The sequence below is a fragment of the Petromyzon marinus genome, assembly GCF_048934315.1.
Source record: "Petromyzon marinus isolate PM22_M1 ecotype Great Lakes invasive population chromosome 84 unlocalized genomic scaffold, UKy_Petmar_22M1.pri1.0 chr84_unloc.1, whole genome shotgun sequence".
In the NCBI taxonomy this organism is placed as follows: Eukaryota; Metazoa; Chordata; class Hyperoartia; order Petromyzontiformes; family Petromyzontidae; genus Petromyzon; species Petromyzon marinus.
Genome location: NW_027422638.1, coordinates 451,087 through 472,500, shown reverse-complemented (window position 1 = coordinate 472,500; position 21,414 = coordinate 451,087). Strand labels below are relative to the sequence as shown.

General features: G+C 52.5%; 1 protein-coding gene across 6 annotated transcripts in view; it reads left to right on the top strand.

The window, feature by feature from the left end:
• TTF2 (transcription termination factor 2) overlaps positions 1-21,414 on the top strand; it is a 114,458-nt gene that overhangs the window by 86,654 nt on the left and 6,390 nt on the right. For 2 of the 6 annotated variants that reach the window (XM_076059019.1, XM_076059018.1), the window contains exons 17-22: positions 1,739-1,866; positions 9,631-9,885; positions 10,572-10,624; positions 15,095-15,251; positions 19,689-19,771; positions 20,929-21,003. In XM_076059019.1, the coding sequence (XP_075915134.1) occupies positions 1,739-1,866; positions 9,631-9,885; positions 10,572-10,624; positions 15,095-15,251; positions 19,689-19,771; positions 20,929-21,003 (751 nt within the window). Of the gene's footprint in view, positions 1-1,738; positions 1,867-9,630; positions 9,886-10,571; positions 10,625-13,837; positions 13,998-15,094; positions 15,252-19,688; positions 19,772-20,928; positions 21,004-21,414 lie in introns of those variants that run through there. The other 4 variants (XM_076059020.1, XM_076059022.1, XM_076059021.1 and 1 more) reach the window with 4 other exon arrangements.

The window sequence follows — 21,414 nt, the reverse complement described above, 5'->3', positions numbered from 1 at the left end:
TTATGATGGCTGTAGTGATTGTTCTGATGGTGATGGTGGTGGTGATGATGATGGTGGTTGTGGTGACGATGGTGGTGGTTATGATGATGATGATGGTGGTGGTGATGATGATGATGATGGTGGTGGTGGTGATGACGATGATGGTGATAATGGTGGTGGTGATAATGATGATGATGGTGGTGATGGTGGTGATGGTGGTGATGGTGGTGGTGATGATGATGGTGATGGTGATGATGATGATGGTGGTGATGGTGGTGGTTATGATGGCTGTAGTGATGATGGTGATGGTGGTGATGATGATGATGGTGGTGATGGTCGTGGTGGTGATGATGATGATGGTGGTGATAATGGTGATGATGATGGCTGTAGTGATGATGGTTATGATTGCTGTAGTGATGATGATGGTGGTGGTGGTGATGATGATGGTGGTGGTGATGGTGATGGTTATGATGGCTGTAGTGATGGTGGTGACGATGGTGGTGGTGATGATGATGGTTATGATGGCTGTAGTGATGGTGGTGACGATGGTGATGGTGACGATGATGGTTATGATGGCTGTTGTGATGGTGGTGACGATGGTGATGGTGACGATGTTGGTTATGATGATGATGGTTATGATGGCTGTAGTGATGGTGGTGACGATGGTTATGATGATGATGGTTATGATGGATGTAGTGATGGTGGTGACGATGGTGGTGGTGATGGTGATGGTTATGATGGCTGTAGTGATGGTGGTGATGATGGTGATGATGGTGATGATGATGATGATGGTTATGATGGCTGTAGTGATGGTGGTGATGATGGTGGTGGTTATGATGGCTGTAGTGATGGTGGTTATAATGGCTGTAGTGATGATGATGGTTATGATGGCTGTAGTGATGGTGGTGACGATGGTGATGGTGACGATGATGGTTATGATGGCTGTAGTGATGGTGGTGACGATGGTGGTGATGATGATGATGGTGATGATGATGGTTATGATGGCTGTAGTGATGATGGTGGTGGTGATGATGATGGTTATGATTACTGTAGTGATGATGGTGATGATGATGATGGTGGTGATGATGGCTGTAGTGATGATGGTGGTGGTGATGATGATGGTTATGATGATGATGATGGTGATGATGATGATGGTGGTGATGATGGCTGTAGTGATGATGGTGGTGATGATGGCTGTAGTGATGATGGTGGTGATGATCGCTGTAGTGATGATGGTGGTGGTGGTGATGATGATGGTTACGATGATGATGATGGTTATGATGGCTGTAGTGATGGTGGTGACGGTTGTGATGGTGATGATGATGATGATGATGGTTATGATGGCTGTAGTGATGGTGGTGACGGTGGTGATGGTGATGATGGTGATGATGGTGATGGTGATGATAATGATGATGATGGTTATGATGGCTGTAGTGATGGTGGTGACGGTGGTGATGGTGATGATGGTGATGATGATGGTGGTGATGATGATGATGGTTATGATGGCTGTAGTGATGGTGGTGACGGTGGTGATGGTGACGATGATGATGATGATGGTGGTGATGATGATGGTGGTGACGATGATGATGATGATGGTGGTGATGATGGTGATGGTGACGGTGGTGATGGTGACGATGATGACGATGATGATGGTGGTGACGACAATGATGACGATGGTGATGATGACGATGGTGATGGTGACGGATGCCCCCCCTTTCGCGCCCGGCCCCCCCCCCCCCCCCCCCCCCCCCCCGTTCAGTGGCGTCCCAGTTCCCGGAGGATTGTGGGAAAGAGGTGGAGGCTGCCCAGGGGTCAGGGGTCATCCACATCCTGACTCTGCTGTTGCGGCTGAGGCAGAGCTGCTGCCACCCGGCGCTCCTCCGCTCGGTGAACACTGCCTGGCACACACACACACTGGCACGTGCTGGCACGCACTGGCACGTGCTGTCACACACACACTGCCTGGCACACACGCACTGGCACGTGCTGGCACACACACACACACACACTGGCACGTGCTGTCACATCCACGCACTGGCACGTGCTGTCTCACACACACTGAAACGTGCTGGCACACACACACACTGGCACGTGCTGGCACACACACACACTGGCACGTGCTGTCACACACTGGCACGTGCTGTCACACCCACGCACTGGCACACACGCACTGGCACGTGCTGGCACACACACACACTGGCACGTGCTGTCATGCACTGGCACGTGCTGTCACACACACACTGCCTGGCACACTCACACACTGGCACGTGCCTGGCACACACACGCACTGGCACGTGCTGGCACGCGCTGGCACGTGCTGGCACGCACTGGCACGTGCTGGCACACACACACACTGGCACGTGCTGGCACACACACACTGGCACGTGCTGTCACACACTGGCACGTGCTGTCACACACTGGCACGTGCTGGCACGCACTGGCACGTTCTGTCACACACTGGCACGTGCTGTCACACACTGGCACGTGCTGGCACACCCACGCACTGGCACGCGCTGTCACGTGCCGTCACGTGCCTGGCACCCACGCACTGGCACGTGCTGTCATGCACACACACTGGCACGTGCTGGCACACACACACTGGCACGTGCCTGGCACCCACGCACTGGCACGTGCTGGCACACACTGGCACGTGCTGGCACACACTGGCACGTGCTGTCACACCCACGCACTGGCACGTGCTGGCACACCCACACACTGGCACGTGCTGTCACACACACACACTGGCACGTGCTGTCACACACGCACTGGCACGTGCTGTCACACACTGGCACGTGCTGTCACACACACACACTGGCACGTGCTGGCACGCACACACTGGCACGTGCTGTCACACCCACGCACTGGCACGTGCTGGCACACCCACACACTGGCACGTGCTGGCACACCCACGCACTGGCACGTGCTGGCACACACTGGCACGTGCTGGCACGCACTGGCACGTGCTGTCACACCCACGCACTGGCACGTGCTGGCACACACACACACTGGCACGTGCCTGGCACACGCACTGGCACGTGCCTGGCACACACGCACTGGCACGTGCCTGGCACACCCACGCACTGGCACGTGCTGTCACACCCACGCACTGGCACGTGCTGGCACACACACACACTGGCACGTGCCTGGCACACACGCACTGGCACGTGCTGGCACACACTGGCACGTGCTGGCACACCCACGCACTGGCACGTGCTGTCACACACACACGCACTGGCACGTGCTGTCACACCCACGCACTGGCACGTGCTGTCATGCACACACACTGGCACGTGCTGTCACGCACACACACTGGCACGTGCTGTCACACACTGGCACGTGCTGGCACACCCACACACTGGCACGTGCTGGCACACACACACTGGCACGTGCTGGCACACACACACTGGCACGTGCCTGGCACACCCACACACTGGCACGTGCCTGGCACACCCACGCACTGGCACGTGCTGGCACACACTGGCACGTGCTGGCACGCACTGGCACGTGCTGGCACACACACACACTGGCACGTGCTGGCACACACACACTGGCACGTGCTGGCACACCCACACACTGGCACGTGCTGGCACACCCACGCACTGGCACGTGCTGTCACACCCACGCACTGGCACGTGCTGTCACGCACTGGCACGTGCTGTCACGCACTGGCACGTGCTGGCACACCCACGCACTGGCACGTGCTGTCACGCACACACACTGGCACGTGCTGGCACACACACACACTGGCACGTGCTGTCACACCCACACACTGGCACGTGCTGTCACACACACACTGGCACGTGCTGTCACACCCACGCACTGGCACGTGCTGTCACACCCACACACTGGCACGTGCTGTCACACACACACTGGCACGTGCTGTCACACCCACGCACTGGCACGTGCTGTCACACACACACTGGCACGTGCTGGCACACCCACGCACTGGCACGTGCTGTCACACCCACGCACTGGCACGTGCTGGCACACCCACACACTGGCACGTGCTGGCACACCCACACACTGGCACGTGCTGTCACACCCACACACTGGCACGTGCTGTCACACCCACGAACTGGCACGTGCTGTCACACCCACACACTGGCACGTGCTGGCACGCACTGGCACGTACTGGCACGTGCTGGCACCCACGCACTGGCACGTGCTGGCACACCCACACACTGGCACGTGCTGTCACACCCACACACTGGCACGTGTTGTCACGCACACACTGGCACGTGCTGTCACGCCCACGCACTGGCACGTGCTGTCACACACACACACTGGCACGTGTTGTCACACACACACTGGCACGTGCTGTCACGCACACACTGGCACGTGCTGGCACACCCACGCACTGGCACGTGCTGGCACACCCACACACTGGCACGTGCTGGCACACCCACACACTGGCACGTGCTGGCACACCCACGCACTGGCACGTGCTGTCACACACACACACACTGGCACGTGCTGGCACACACTGGCACGTGCTGTCACACACTGGCACGTGCTGGCACACCCACACACTGGCACGTGCTGGCACACCCACGCACTGGCACGTGCTGTCACACACACACACATTGGCACGTGCTGGCACACACTGGCACGTGCTGTCACACACTGGCACGTGCTGGCACACCCACGCACTGGCACGTGCTGGCACGCACTGGCACGTGCTGTCACACCCACACACTGGCACGTGCTGTCACACCCACGCACTGGCACGTGCTGTCACGCACTGGCACGTGCTGTCACGCACGCACAGTCCGTCAGCTCTTCTCCAGCCCGTGTCTCGCCCGTTGAGCGCCCTCTATCCGGCTGAACAGAAGCTGTTTAGGCACGCGGTGGCTGGGCACGCGGGCTACGTGACCCAGCCAACACACTACACAATACACTACACTATACACTACACTACACATTACACTATACACTACACTACACACTACACAATATACTATTACACTACACTATACACTACACTATACACTACACTATACACTACACTATGCATTACACTATACACTACACTATACACTATACACTACACTATACACTACACTACACACTACACAATATACTATTACACTACACACTACATTACACATTACACTATACACTACACTACACACTACACAATATACTATTACACTACACACTACACTATATACTACACTACACACTACACTACACTATATACTACTATATACTACACTATACACTACACAATACACTATTACACTACACACTACACTATACACTACACACTACACAATATACTACACTACACACTACACTACACACTACACCACACTACTACACACTACACTACTATTACACTACACACTACACTATACACTACACTACTATTACACTACACACTACACAATATACTACACTACACACTACACTACTACTACACTACACACTATACAATATACTATTACACTACACACTACACTATACACTATACACTACACAATATACTACACACTACACTACTACTACACTACACACTATACAATATACTATTACACTACACACTACACTATACACTATACACTACACAATATACTACACACTACACTACTACTACACTACACACTACACAATATACTATTACACTACACACTACACTATACACTATACACTACACAATATACTACACACTACACTACTACTACACTACACACTACACAATATACTATTACACTACACACTACACAATACACTACACACTACACTACTACTACACTACACACTACACAATATACTACACTGCACACTACACTACTACACACTATACTATACACTACACTACTACACTATACACTACACACTATACTACACACTACACAATATACTACTACACTATACACTACACTACACACTACACAATATACTACACTACACACTGCACTACACATTACACTATACACTACACTATACTACTACACTACACTACTACACACTATACTACACACTACACTACTACACTACACTATACACTACACTACACACTACACTATATACTACTATATACTACACTACACATTACACTACACACTACACTACCACTACACTATACACTACACTATACAGTACACACTGCACTACACACTACACAATATATTACACTACACTGCACTACACACTATACTACACGTTACAATACACATTACACTCCACATTACACTACAAACTATTATTACTACACTACACTATACACTACACACTAGACTACTACACACTACACTACTACACTACACACTACACTATACTACACATTACACTACGCACTATTATTACTACACTACACACTACAATACACACTACACATTACACTACACATTACACTACACTATACAATACACACTATTATTACTACACTAGACACTACACTATACACTACACTATACACTACACACTACACTACACTATACACTACACACACTACACTATATACTACACTATACACTACACTATACACTACACTATGACCCAGCCAATGCAGCTTTTCCTGCCGGAGGAGCTCACTGATGGGACCCTGCCCAGATCTTTCGAGGATTTATGAGCATCTCACACAATCCAGCCTGGTTAAACCCAGGATGGATCGTAGGCAGGCCAGCCTAAATGTTTCTAACCGGTGAAGATGTTCCATTAGGGGGGTCCACGTTTCGCAAGCGTAGAGAAGGGAGGGAATGACCGTGGCCGAGAAGACCTGAAGCTTAGTGCGGAGCGACAGACCAGGTAGCTTCCACACAGCGTTTCGCAACCGATTAAAAGATATTGCCGCTCGACTGATTCGGAGTGAGACCTCTGCTGTTAAACTGGAGCCAGTCATGAGCACACTGCCCAGGTATGGGGAACTCTCCACTCTCTCCACAACTGCCCCATCACCGATTGGGAGTTGTGGGGGTGGAGTGTCCGATGGTACAAAATACCCAAGCAGGTGCTTAGTTTTGGTGGGGCTGATGGTAAGGCCACATCTCTTAGTGGCATGCTCCAGTCTCAGCAGCAGCGTCTCCAACTCCTCCTCTGAATGAGCAGCTATTACCAAATCATCGGCATACGTAACGTGGTTGAGCAATAGGGAGCCATCCCTTGAGCGCACCCGGGCATCGATCAGCCTCCCATTATATCTGTACCATATGGAGATTCCCCCGGTACAGCTATTGAAGGCTTCACGAACTACGTGGTCAAAATAGATGTTAAATAATGTGGGAGCCAGAGAACATCCCTGTCGCACCCCAAGGTGTACAGAGAATGGCTCTGACTCCCGGCCACGTAGTTTTACCCGGGCCCGCTCACCATCATGAAGGTCCTTAATGATCGTGAGCAGAGGCTCAGGTACTCCAAAAGCACGAAGAACAACCCAGAGCCCAGGCCTACTGATGGTATCATAGGCCTTGACCAGGTCAATAAAGCAGAGATGTAGGTCTTGTTGGAATTCCTTACACCTCTGCTGTAGCAGACGGACAGAAAATATGGCATCTGTGCAGGACCGCCCTTTCCTGAAACCGCATTGGAGCTCCGCAAGCCTCTCCTCAGCGTGCCTGGCAAGGCGATGTTAAATAATCCTTGCCAGGACCTTTCCCGGCACACTGAGGAGTGAGATGCCCCTGTAGTTGTTACAGTCTGTGCGGTCCCCCTTCTTAAAGAGGGGGACCACCAGGGCATCCTTCCAATCCTGCGGAACCCGTCCAGTGGTCCAGACTGTTGTTATGATGTCATATAGGGCAGTCTGTGCACAAACGCCACCCTCCCTCAGCATTTCGCTTGGGAGATCATCTCTGCCCGCTGCCTTTCCTGGTCTCAGACTCTGGATCACCTTCAGTACTTCCTCAACAGATGGCACCTCAGCCAGCCACTCACAGGGGGTGACTTCTTCCAATATTTGAGGCACCGCAGCCTCAGCAGGGTCATCCCCACTTTGTGCCACGATGTTTTCCTGGCTGAGGGATTTTCCCTCCCCCAGGACCTCACAGAAATGCTCAGCAAATCTGCAAACCTGTTCGAACACACACACTGACACACACACTAACACTGACACACACTGACACACACACTGACACTGACACACACACTGACACACACTGACACACACACACTGACACACACACACTGACACACACACACTGACACACACACACTGACACACACACACTGACACACACACTGACACACACACTGACACACACCGACACACACACCGACACACACACCGACACACAAACAAAGATAACAAAGATCCCCCATATAGCCTTAACAGACTGTAGGGGCAAGTGCTGTTAGCGAGCACCTATGAAGGCCGGAACGGTACACGAGGGGGTGGGTGGCCAGCACCACGCCCGACCGCCTTTGTCTCCCTAGTGGCAATGTTTACACACCGCACCAGGTACTCATTTGAGGCTGAGTCGACCTAGGGGAGGCCCGGGACCGGTTCAGATAATCGTCACTGGTGTTGGCCGTGAGCGGGAATCGAACCCGGGTCGCCAGGTTCATAGCGCAGCGCGCTAACCGCTACACTATCGCTCCCCACACCGACACACACACACTGACACACACACACTGACACACACACACTGACACACACACACTGACACACACACACTGACACACACACTGACACACACACTGACACACACACCGACACACACACCGACACACACTCTGACACACACACTGACACACACACACTGACACACACACACTGACACACACTGACACACACACACTGACACACACACACTGACACACACACACTGACACACACACACTGACACTCACACACTGACACACACACTGACACTCACACACTGACACTCACTCACACACACTGACACACACACACACTCACTGACAAACACTCACACACTGACACACACTGACACTCACACACTGACACACACACTGACACTCACTGACACACACTCACACACTGACACTCACTGACACACACACACTGACACACACACACACTGACACACACACTGACACACTGACACACACTGACACACACACTGACACACACACACACTGACACACACACACGCTGACACAGACAATGACACACACACTGACACACACGCTGACACAGACAATGACACACACACTGACACACACACTAACACAATGACACACACAATGACACACACACTGACACACACACACTCACACACACACACTGACACACACACAGACTGACACACACACACTGACACACACACTGACACACACACTGACACACACACTGACACACACACACACTGACACACACACTGACACACACACACTGACACACACACACTGACACACACACACTGACACACACACTGACACGCACACTGACACACACACACACTGACACACTGACACACACACACACTGACACACACACACTGACACACACACTGACACACACACTGACACACACTGACACACACACTGACACACACACTGACACACACACACTGACACACTGACACACACACACTGACACACACACACACTGACACACACACACTCACACTGACACACACACACTGACACACTGACACACACACACTGACACACACACACACTGACACACACACACTCACACTGACACACACTCACACACGGACTCTGACCCTGACCCTGACCCACCAGGCCCTGGTAGCGGCGGAGGCGACGCTGGACGGAGCGGAGCGCTCGCTGGACGCCATGATGTCATCGCTGAGCCTCACCCCGGCAGCAGAGGTCACCGCAGGGGTCACCGCAGGGGTCACCGCAGGGGTCACCGCAGGGGTCACCACGGGGGTCACCGCAGGGGTCGCGACCCCCCAGGGCGCCGGGTCGAAGGTCGCGCTCTGCGGGAAGGAGTTTGACGCCGGAGTCTTTGACGAACGGAAACGCAGCAGCAAGGTGACTGGGAGGGGTTCACGATGGACGTGTCACTGAGTGGGGTTCACGATGGACGTGTCACTGAGTGGGGTTCACGATGGCCGTGTCACTGAGTGGGGTTCACGATGGACGTGTCACTGAGTGGGGTTCACGATGGCCGTGTCACTGAGTGGGGTTCACGATGGACGTGTCACTGAGTGGGGTTCACGATGGACGTGTCACTGAGTGGGGTTCACGATGGACGTGTCACTGAGTGGGGTTCACGATGGACGTGTCACTGAGTGGGGTTCACGATGGCCGTGTCACTGAGTGGGGTTCACGATGGACGTGTTACTGAGTGGGGTTCACGATGTCCGTGTCACTGAGTGGGGTTCACGATGGACGTGTCACTGAGTGGGGTTCACGATGGACGTGTCACTGAGTGGGGTTCACGATGGACGTGTCTCTGAGTGGGGTTCACGATGGACGTGTCTCTGAGTGGGGTTCACGATGGACGTGTCACTGAGTGGGGTTCACGATGGACGTGTCACTGAGTGGGGTTCACGATGGACGTGTCACTGAGTGGGGTTCACGATGGACGTGTCTCTGAGTGGGGTTCACGATGGACGTGTCACTGAGTGGGGTTCACGATGGACGTGTCACTGAGTGGGGTTCACGATGGACGTGTCTCTGAGTGGGGTTCACGATGGACGTGTCACTGTCCACAGATCTCTGCTTTGCTGACGGAATTGCAACGCATCAGGAAGTCTAAAGAGAAAAGGTTTGCAGCATCTTCATCAGCAGCATCTTCATCAGCAGCATCTTCATCAGCATCTTCATCAGCAGCATCTTCATCAGCAGCATCTTCATCAGCAGCATCTTCATCAGCATCTTCATCAGCAGCATCTTCATCAGCATCTTCATCAGCAGCATCTTCATCAGCAGCATCTTCATCAGCAGCATCTTCATCAGCATCTTCATCAGCAGCATCTTCATCAGCAGCATTTTCATCAGCAGCATCTTCATCAGCAGCATCTTCATCAGCATCTTCATCAGCAGCATCTTCATCAGCAGCATCTTCATCAGCAGCATCTTCATCAGCAGCATCTTCATCAGCAGTATCTTCATCAGCATCTTCATCAGCAGCATCTTCATCATCAGCATGTTCATCAGCATCTTCATCATCAGCAGCATCATCAGCATCTTCATCAGCAGCATCTTCATCAGCAGCATCTTCATCAGCAGCATCTTCAGCATCAGCATCTTCATCAGCATCATCATCAGCAGCAGCATCTTCATCATCAGCATCTTCATCAGCAGCATCTTCATCAGCAGCATCTTCATCAGCATCTTCATCATCAGCATCTTCATCAGCAGCATCTTCATCAGCATCTTCATCAGCAGCATCTTCATCAGCAGCATCTTCATCAGCAGCATCTTCATCAGCATCAGCATCTTCATCAGCATCAGCATCTTCATCAGCAGCATCTTCATCAGCAGCATCTTCATCAGCATCTTCATCAGCATCTTCATCAGCAGCATCTTCATCAGCAGCATCTTCATCGGCAGCATCTTCATCGGCAGCATCTTCATCAGCAGCATCTTCATCAGCAGCATCTTCATCAGCATCAGCATCTTCATCAGCAGCATCATCATCAGCAGCATCATCAGCAGCATCTTCATCAGCAGCATCTTCATCAGCAGCATCTTCATCAGCAGCATCTTCATCATCAGCATCTTCATCATCAGCATCTTCATCATCAGCATCTTCATCAGCAGCATCTTCATCAGCATCTTCATCAGCAGCATCTTCATCATCTTCATCTTCATCAGCAGCATCACCATCAGCATCTTCATCAGCAGCATCTTCATCAGCAACATCTTCATCAGCAGCATCTTCATCGGCAGCATCTTCATCAGCATCTTCATCAGCAGCATCTTCATCAGCAGCATCTTCATCAGCAGCATCTTCATCAGCTGCATCTTCATCAGCAGCATCTTCATCAGCATCTTCATCAGCAGCATCTTCATCGGCAGCATCTTCATCATCAGCATCTTCATCGGCATCATCTTCATCGGCATCATCTTCATCGGCAGCATCTTCATCAGCAGCATCTTCATCATCAGTATCTTCATCATCAGCATCTTCATCAGCAGCATCTTCATCAGCAGCATCTTCATCAGCATCTTCATCAGCAGCATCTTCATCAGCAGCATCTTCATCAGCCGCATCTTCATCAGCATCAGCATCTTCATCAGCAGCATCTTCATCAGCATCTTCATCAGCATGTTCATCAGCATGTTCATCAGCATCTTCATCGGCAGCATCTTCATCGGCAGCATCTTCATCAGCAGCATCTTCATCAGCAGCATCTTCATCAGCAGCATCTTCATCAGCAGCAACTTCATCAGCAGCATCTTCATCAGCAGCATCTTCATCAGCAGCATCTTCATCAGCAGCATCTTCATCAGCAGCATCTTCATCTGCAGCATCTTCATCTGCAGCATCTTCATCAGCAGCATCTTCATCAGCAGCATCTTCATCAGCAGCATCTTCATCTGCAGCATCTTCATCAGCAGCATCTTCATCAGCAGCATCTTCATCAGCAGCATCTTCATCAGCATCATCATCACAGTGTGTGTTTTGAGTGTTAGTGTGGTCGTGATTGGGTGGTGGTGAGTGGTGAGTGGTGGTAGTGAGTGGTGGTGGTGGTGAGTGGTGGTGGTGAGTGTTGGTGGTGAGTGGTGGTAGTGAGTGGTGGTAGTGAGTGGTGGTGAGTGGTGGTGGTGGTGAGTGATGGTGGGAGTGAATGGTGGTGGTGAGTGGTGGTGGTGGGTGGTGGTGGTGAGTGGTGGTAGTGAGTGGTGGTGGTGGTGGTGAGTGATGGTGGGAGTGAATGGTGGTGGTGAGTGGTGGTGGTGAGTGGTGGTAGTGAGTTGTGGTAGTGAGTGGTGGTGGTGAATGGTGGTGGTGAGTGGTGGTATTGGGTGGTGGTGGTGAGTGGTGGTGGTGAGTGGTGGTAGTGAGTGGTGGTGAGTGGTGGTGGTGGGTGGTGTTGAGTGGTGGTGAGTGGTGGTGTTGGGTGGTGGTGGTGAGTGGTGGTGGTGAATGGTGGTGGTGAATGGTGGTGGTGAGTGGTGGTGGTTAGTGGTGGTGGTGAGTGGTGGTGGTGAGTGTTGGTGGTGAGTGGTGGTAGTGAGTGGTGGTGGTGGTGGTGGTAGTGAGTGGTGGTGGTGGTGAGTGGTGGTGGTAGTGAGTGGTGGTGGTGAGTAGTGGTGAGTGATGGTGGTATTGGTGAGCGGTGGTGATTGAGTGAGTGGTGGTGGTGAGTAGTGGTGAGTGAGTGGTGGTGGTGGTGAGTGAGTGGTGGTGGTGGTGAGCGGTGGTGGTGAGTGTGGGTGCGGTGCCGTCCCCAGCGTGGTGGTGAGTAGTGGTGAGCGATGGTGGTGGTGAGTAGTGGGGAGTGGTGGTGGTGAGTGATGGTGGTGGTGAGTGATGGTGAGTAGTGGTGAGTGATGGTGGTGAGTAGTGGTGAGTGATGGTGGTGGTAGTGGTGAGTGATGGGGGTGAGTAGTGGTGAGTGAGTGATGGTGGTGAGTGATGGTGAGTAGTGGTGAGTAGTGGTGAGTGATGAGTAGTGATGGTGAGTAGTGATGGTGAGTGATGGTGGTGAGTGATGGTGGTGAGTAGTGATGGTGAGTAGTGGTGAGTAGTAGTGGTGAGTAGTGGTGGTGAGTAGTGATGGTGAGTAGTAGTGGTGAGTAGTGGTGAGTAGTGGTGGTGTGTAGTGGTGAGTAGTGGTGGTGGTGGTGAGTAGTGGTGGTGGTGAGTAGTGGTGGTGGTGGTGAGTAGTGGTGAGTAGTGGTCAGTAGTGATGGTGGTGAGTAGTGGTGAGTGAGTAGTGGTGAGTGAGTGAGTGGCGAGTAGTAGTGGTGAGTAGTGATGGTGAGTGATGGTGAGTAGTGGTGAGTGATGGTGTGGTGCTATACCCAGTGTGGTGGTGTCCCAGTGGGTGTCCATGCTGACCCTGGTGAGTAGTGGTGAGTAGTGGTGAGTAGTAGTGGTGAGTAGTGATGGTGTGGTGCTATACCCAGTGTGGTGGTGTCCCAGTGGGTGTCCATGCTGACCCTGGTGAGTAGTGATGGTGAGTGATGGTGGTGAGTAGTGGTGAGTAGTGATGGTGAGTAGTGGTGAGTGATGGTGAGTGATGGTGTGGTGCTGTACTCAGTGTGGTGGTGTCCCAGTGGGTGTCCATGCTGACCCTGGTGAGTAGTGGTGAGTAGTGGTGAGTAGTGGTGAGTGATGGTGAGTGATGGTGAGTGATGGTGAGTGATGGTGAGTAGTGGTGAGTAGTGGTGAGTAGTGTTGAGTGATGGTGAGTGATGGTGTGTAGTGGTGGTGGTGGTGAGTAGTGGTGAGTGAGTGGTGATGGTGAGTGATGGTGAGTAGTAGTGGTGAGTGATGGTGAGTGATGGTGGTGAGTAGTGGTGAGTAGTGATGGTGAGTGATGGTGAGTGATGGTGAGTGATGGTGGTGGTGAGTAGTGGTGAGTAGTGATGGTGAGTGATGGTGAGTGATGGTGAGTGATGGTGGTGGTGAGTAGTGGTGAGTAGTGGTGAGTGATGGTGTGGTGCTGTACACAGTGTGGTGGTGTCCCAGTGGGTGTCCATGCTGACCCTGGTGAGTAGTAGTGGTGAGTAGTGGTGAGTGAGTGAGTGAGTGGTGAGTAGTGATGGTGAGTGATGGTGCGGTGCTATACACAGTGTGGTGGTGTCCCAGTGGGTGTCCATGCTGACCCTGGTGAGTAGTAGTGGTGAGTAGTGGTGAGTGATGGTGAGTAGTAGTGGTGAGTGATGGTGAGTGATGGTGTGGTGCTATACCCAGTGTGGTGGTGTTCCAGTGGGTGTTCATGCTGACCCTGGTGAGTAGTGGTGAGTAGTGGTGAGTAGTGGTGAGTAGTGGTGAGTGATGGTGAGTGATGGTGAGTGATGGTGTGTGATGGTGTGTGATGGTGAGTGGTGGTGAGTAGTGGTGAGTGAGTGAGTGAGTGGTGAGTAGTGGTGGTGAGTGGTGAGTAGTGGTGAGTAGTGGTGAGTGATGGTGAGTGATGGTGTGTAGTGGTGGTGGTGGTGAGTAGTGGTGAGTGAGTGGTGATGGTGAGTGATGGTGAGTAGTAGTGGTGAGTGATGGTGAGTGATGGTGAGTAGTGGTGAGTGATGGTGAGTAGTGATGGTGCGGTGCTATACCCAGTGTGGTGGTGTCCCAGTGGGTGTCCATGCTGACCCTGGTGAGGACCCACCTGGAGTTGTCCGGTGTTCGCTGCGCCTCCATCGACGGCTCGGTCTCCCTGGACCGGCGCTCACACCTCGTCTCGGAGTTCAACTGTCCCGGCTCACGGCGCTTGGAGGTCACTGGCCACCACAGTACACACACAGTACACACACAGTACACACACAGTACACACAGTACACACACACAGTACACACACACAGTACACTCACACAGTACACACAGTACACACACAGTACACACACAGTACACACGGTGCACACAGTACACACACAGTACACACACACAGTACACACACACAGTACACACACACAGTACACACACAGTACACACACACAGCAGGCGCTCACACCTCGTCTCGGAGTTCAACTGTCCCGGCTCACGGCGCTTGGAGGTCACTGGACACCGCAGTACACACAGTACACACAGTACACACAGTACACACACAGTACACACAGTACACACACAGTACACACAGTACACACACACAGTACACACACACAGTACACACACACAGTACACACACACAGTACACACACAGTACACACACACAGCAGGCGCTCACACCTCGTCTCGGAGTTCAACTGTCCCGGCTCACGGCGCTTGGAGGTCACTGGACACCACAGTACACACACAGTACACACACACAGTACACACGGTAAACACGGTACACACAGTACACACACCCAGTACACACACACTGTACACACACACTGTACACACACACAGTACACACACCCAGTACACACACACTGTACACACACACTGTACACACACACAGTACACACACACAGTACACACACTACACACACACAGTACACACAGTACACACGGTACACACAGTACACACAGCAGGCGCTCACACCTCGTCTCGGAGTTCAACTGTCCCGGCTCACGGTGCTTGGAGGTCACTGGCCACCACAGTACACACAGTATACACACAGTACACACACACAGTACACACAGTACACACGGAACACACGGTACACACACAGTACACATAGTACACACACAGTACACACACGGTACACACAGTACACACAGTACACACACAGTACACAGTACACACACAGTACACACACAGCAGGCGCTCACACCTCGTCTCGGAGTTCAACTGTCCCGGCTCACGGCGCTTGGAGGTCACTGGCCACCACAGTACACACAGTACACATACACAGTACACACGGTACACACAGTACACACACACAGTGCACACACACAGTACACACACACAGTACACACACACAGTACACACACACAGTACACACAGTACACACAGTACACATACACAGTACACACGGTACACATACACAGTACACACGGTACACACAGTACACACACACAGTACACACACACAGTACACACACACAGTACACACACACAGTACACACAGTACACACAGTACACATACACAGTACACACGGTACACACAGTACACACGGTACACACACGGTACACACGGTACACACAGTACACACACGGTACACACACACGGTACACACGGTACACACAGTACACACACAGTACACACACACAGTACACACACACAGTACACACACACAGTACACACACACAGTACACACAGTACACACACACAGTACACACACACAGTACACACACACAGTACACACAGTACACACACAGTACACACACGGCACACACACACAGTACAGACACAGTACACACAGTACACACACACAGTACACACACAGTACACACACACAGTACACACAGCATGGTACACACACACAGTACACACAGTACACACAGCACGGTACACACACACAGTACACACACACAGTACACACACACGACAGGCGCTCACACCTCGTCTCGGAGTTCAACTGTCCCGGCTCACGGCGCTTGGAGGTCACTGGCCACCACAGTACACACAGTACACATACACAGTACACACGGTACACACGGTACACACAGTACACACACACAGTACACACAGCACGGTACACACACACAGTACACACACTACACACACACAGTACACACAGTACACACACAGTACACACGGTACACACGGTACACACGGTACACACACAGTACACACACACAGTACACACACACAGTACACACACACAGTACACACAGTACACACACACAGTACACACACATAGTACACACACACAGTACACACACACTGTACACACACACAGTACACACACACAGTACACACACACAGTACACACACACAGTACACACAGTACACACACACAGTACACACAGTACACACAGTACACACACACAGTACACACACACAGTACACACACACAGTAGACACACACAGTACGTACACAGTACACACACAGTACACACACAGTACACACACACACAGTACACACACAGTACACACACACAGTACGGTACATACACACACAGTACACACACAGTACACACACACACAGTACACACACACAGTACACACACACAGCACGGTACACACAGTACACACACACAGTACACACACAGTACACACACAGTACACACACACAGTACACACACACGGTACACACACACGGTACACACACACGGTACACACACAGTACACACACACAGTACACACACACAGTACACACACACAGTACACACAGTACACACACACAGTACACACACACAGTACACACACACAGTACACACACACACAGTACACACACACAGTACACACACACAGTACACACACACAGTACACACACACAGTACACACACAGTACACACACAGTACACACACACACAGTACACACACACAGTACACACACACAGTACACACACACAGTACCAGCACGGTACACACAGTACACACACAGTACACACACACAGTACACACACACAGTACACACACGGTACACACGGTACACACAGTATACACACAGTACACACACACGGTACACAGTACACACAGCACGGTACACACAGTACACACACAGTACACACATAGCACGGTACACAGTACACACAGCACGGTACACACAGTACACACACAGTACACACACAGCACGCAAACAGTACACACACAGCACGGTACACACACACAGCACACACAGTACACACACAGCACGCACACAGTACACACACACAGTACACACACAGTACACACACAGTACACACACTACACGCACGGTACACACAGTACCCACACAGTACACACGCACAGCACGGTACACACACAGTACACACACTACACGCACGGTACACACAGTACCCACACAGTACACACGCACAGCACGGTACACACACACAGTACACACCGCACGGTACACACAGCACGTACACAGTACACACAGCATGCACACGGGACACACGCACAGCATGCACGATACACACACACAGTACACACACACAGTACACACGGTACACACACACTGCACGGTACACACACACACCCACTCAGTCAGTCACTCACCAATCCACCCACCCACTCAATCACCTACCCACCTACCTACTCATTCACACATTCAACTACTCACTCATTCACTCATCCACTCACCCACCCACCCACTCACGCACCCACCCACTCACTCACTCAACCACTCACTCACCCACCCACCCACTCATCCACCCACTCACTCAACCAACCACTCACCTACCCACTCACCCACCCACTCACTCAACCACCCATTCAACCACCCACCCACTCACTCATCCACCCACCCACTCAACCACCCACTCAACCAACCACTCACCCACCCACCTACTCGCCCACCCACCCACCCACCCACCTACTCGCCCACCCACCCACCCACCTACTCGCCCGCCCACCCACCCACCTACTCGCCCACCCACCCACCTACTCGCCCACCCACCCACCTACTCGCCCACCCACCCACCTACTCGCCCACCCACCCACCTACTCGCCCACCCACCCACCTACTCGCCCACCCACCCTCTCGCCCACCCACCCACCTACTCGCCCACCCACCCACTCGCTCACTCACCCACTCGCTGACTCACCCACTCTCTCACTCACTCATCCACCCACCCGCTCACTCATCCACCTACCCACTCACTCACTCATCTACCCAGCCACTCACCCACTCACTCACTCATTCACCCACCCACCCACTCACTCACCCACCCATTCACCCACTCACTCACTCGCCCACCCAACCACCCACTCACTCACTCGCCCACCCAACCACCCACTCACTCACTCGCCCACCCAACCACCCACTCACCCACTCACTCACCCACCCATCCACCCACTCACTCGCCCACCCACTCACTCACCCACCCACCCACTCACTCGCCCACCCACCCACCCACTCACTCACCCACCCACCCACCCACTCACCCACCCACTCACTCACTCGCCCACCCACCCACCCACTCACCCACCCACCCACCCACTCACTCACTCACCCACCCACCCACTCACTCACTCACCCACCCACTCACCCACGCACCCACCCACACACTCACTCACCCACTCACGCACCCACCCGCTCACCCACCCACCCACTTGCTCACCCACCCACTTACTCACCCCGTCACCCACCCACCCTCTCTCTCCCCCCGTCACCCACCCACCCGCCCACTCTCTCCCCAGGTCCTCCTTATCTCTCTGGGTGCTGGAGGGACAGGTCTGAACCTCATCGGAGGGAATCATCTCTTCTTGCTCGACATTCACTGGTGACCTCGCAATCCCGCCCACCCACTCACCCACCCACCCGCTCACCCACCCACCCACCCACCCACTCTCTCCCCCCCATCACCCGCACATGTTACAGCCCTTACGATGGAGGGGTCACGTGGGGGTCGGTGGATGGGGTCACGTGGGGGTCGTGGTGAGATGTTGACTACCTCGCCTGGTCTACAGGAGGTCGTGGGTTCAATCCCGGACCCTGACTATGCCTGCTGCTGCTGCTGTATATGTGGAGTCTGAGTCTCTCTCTCTCTCCGTGGTGAGATGTTGATTACCTCGCCTGGTACACAGGAGGTCGTGGGTTCAATCCCGGACTCTGAAGATGCCTGCTGCTGTATATGTGGAGTCTGCGTCTCTCTCTCTCTCCGTGGTGAGATGTTGACTACCTCGCCTGGTATACAGGAGGTCGTGGGTTCAATCCCGGACCCTGACGATGCCTGCTGCTGGCTGTGTATTTGGAGTCTGCGTCTCTCAGTGGTGATGGTGGTGGTGATGGTGGTGGTGATGATGCTGATGGTGGTGGTGGTGCTGATGGTGGTGGTGGTGGTGGTGAAGGTGAGAGTGGTGATGGTGATGATGGTGGTGGTGGTGATGGTGCTGATGATGCTGATGCTGGTGGTGGTGGTGGTGATGGTGATGGTGGTGATGGTGGTGATGGTGGTGGTGATGATGGTGATGGTGGTGATGATGGTGAAGGTGAGAGTGGTGATGGTGATGGTGGTGATGGTGATGGTGGTGGTGATGCTGAAGCTGATGGTGGTGATGGTGGTGATGGTGATGGTGGTGATGATGCTGATGATGCTGATGATGGTGGTGGTGGTGGTGGTGATGGTGGTGGTGGTGATGGTGGTGATGGTGATGGTGGTGATGGTGGTGATGGTGGTGATGGTGATGGTGGTGATGGTGGTGATGATGCTGATGATATCAGCCACCCGGTTGAGCTCACTACACCCTGGGTGACAATAAAAAACGAACGTTATAAGGGATAGGTCATGGGCGTCATTAGGTCACGGGGTGTAGTAATGGGGGTGTCACGGTGCTAGGCAGGGAATGGTTTCCACATTTGGTGTCTCATCAGCAGCACCAGCAGGACCAGGCTTTGCCCGATCCACTGCTGGATGGTAATCGGAGTGGTGTGTGGCAGGAACCCCGCTCTTGAGGATCAGGCTTCGGATCGGATTTACCGTGTGGGACAAACACTGAACGTCACCGTGCACCGGTTAGATCCCCTATGCACTACACTATACACTACACTATACACTACACTATACACTACACTACTATACACTACACTACTATACACTACACTACTATACACTACACTATACACTACACTATACACTACACTACACTATACACTACACTGTATACTATACACTACACTGTATACTATACACTACACTATACACTACACTATACACTATACACTACACTATACACTACACTATACACTACACCATGCACTACACTATGCACTACACTATACACTACACTATACACTACACTATACACTACACCATGCACTACACTATACACTACACTATGCACTACACTATACACTACACTATGCACTACATTATACACTACACTATACACTACACTATACACTACACTATACGCTACACTATAC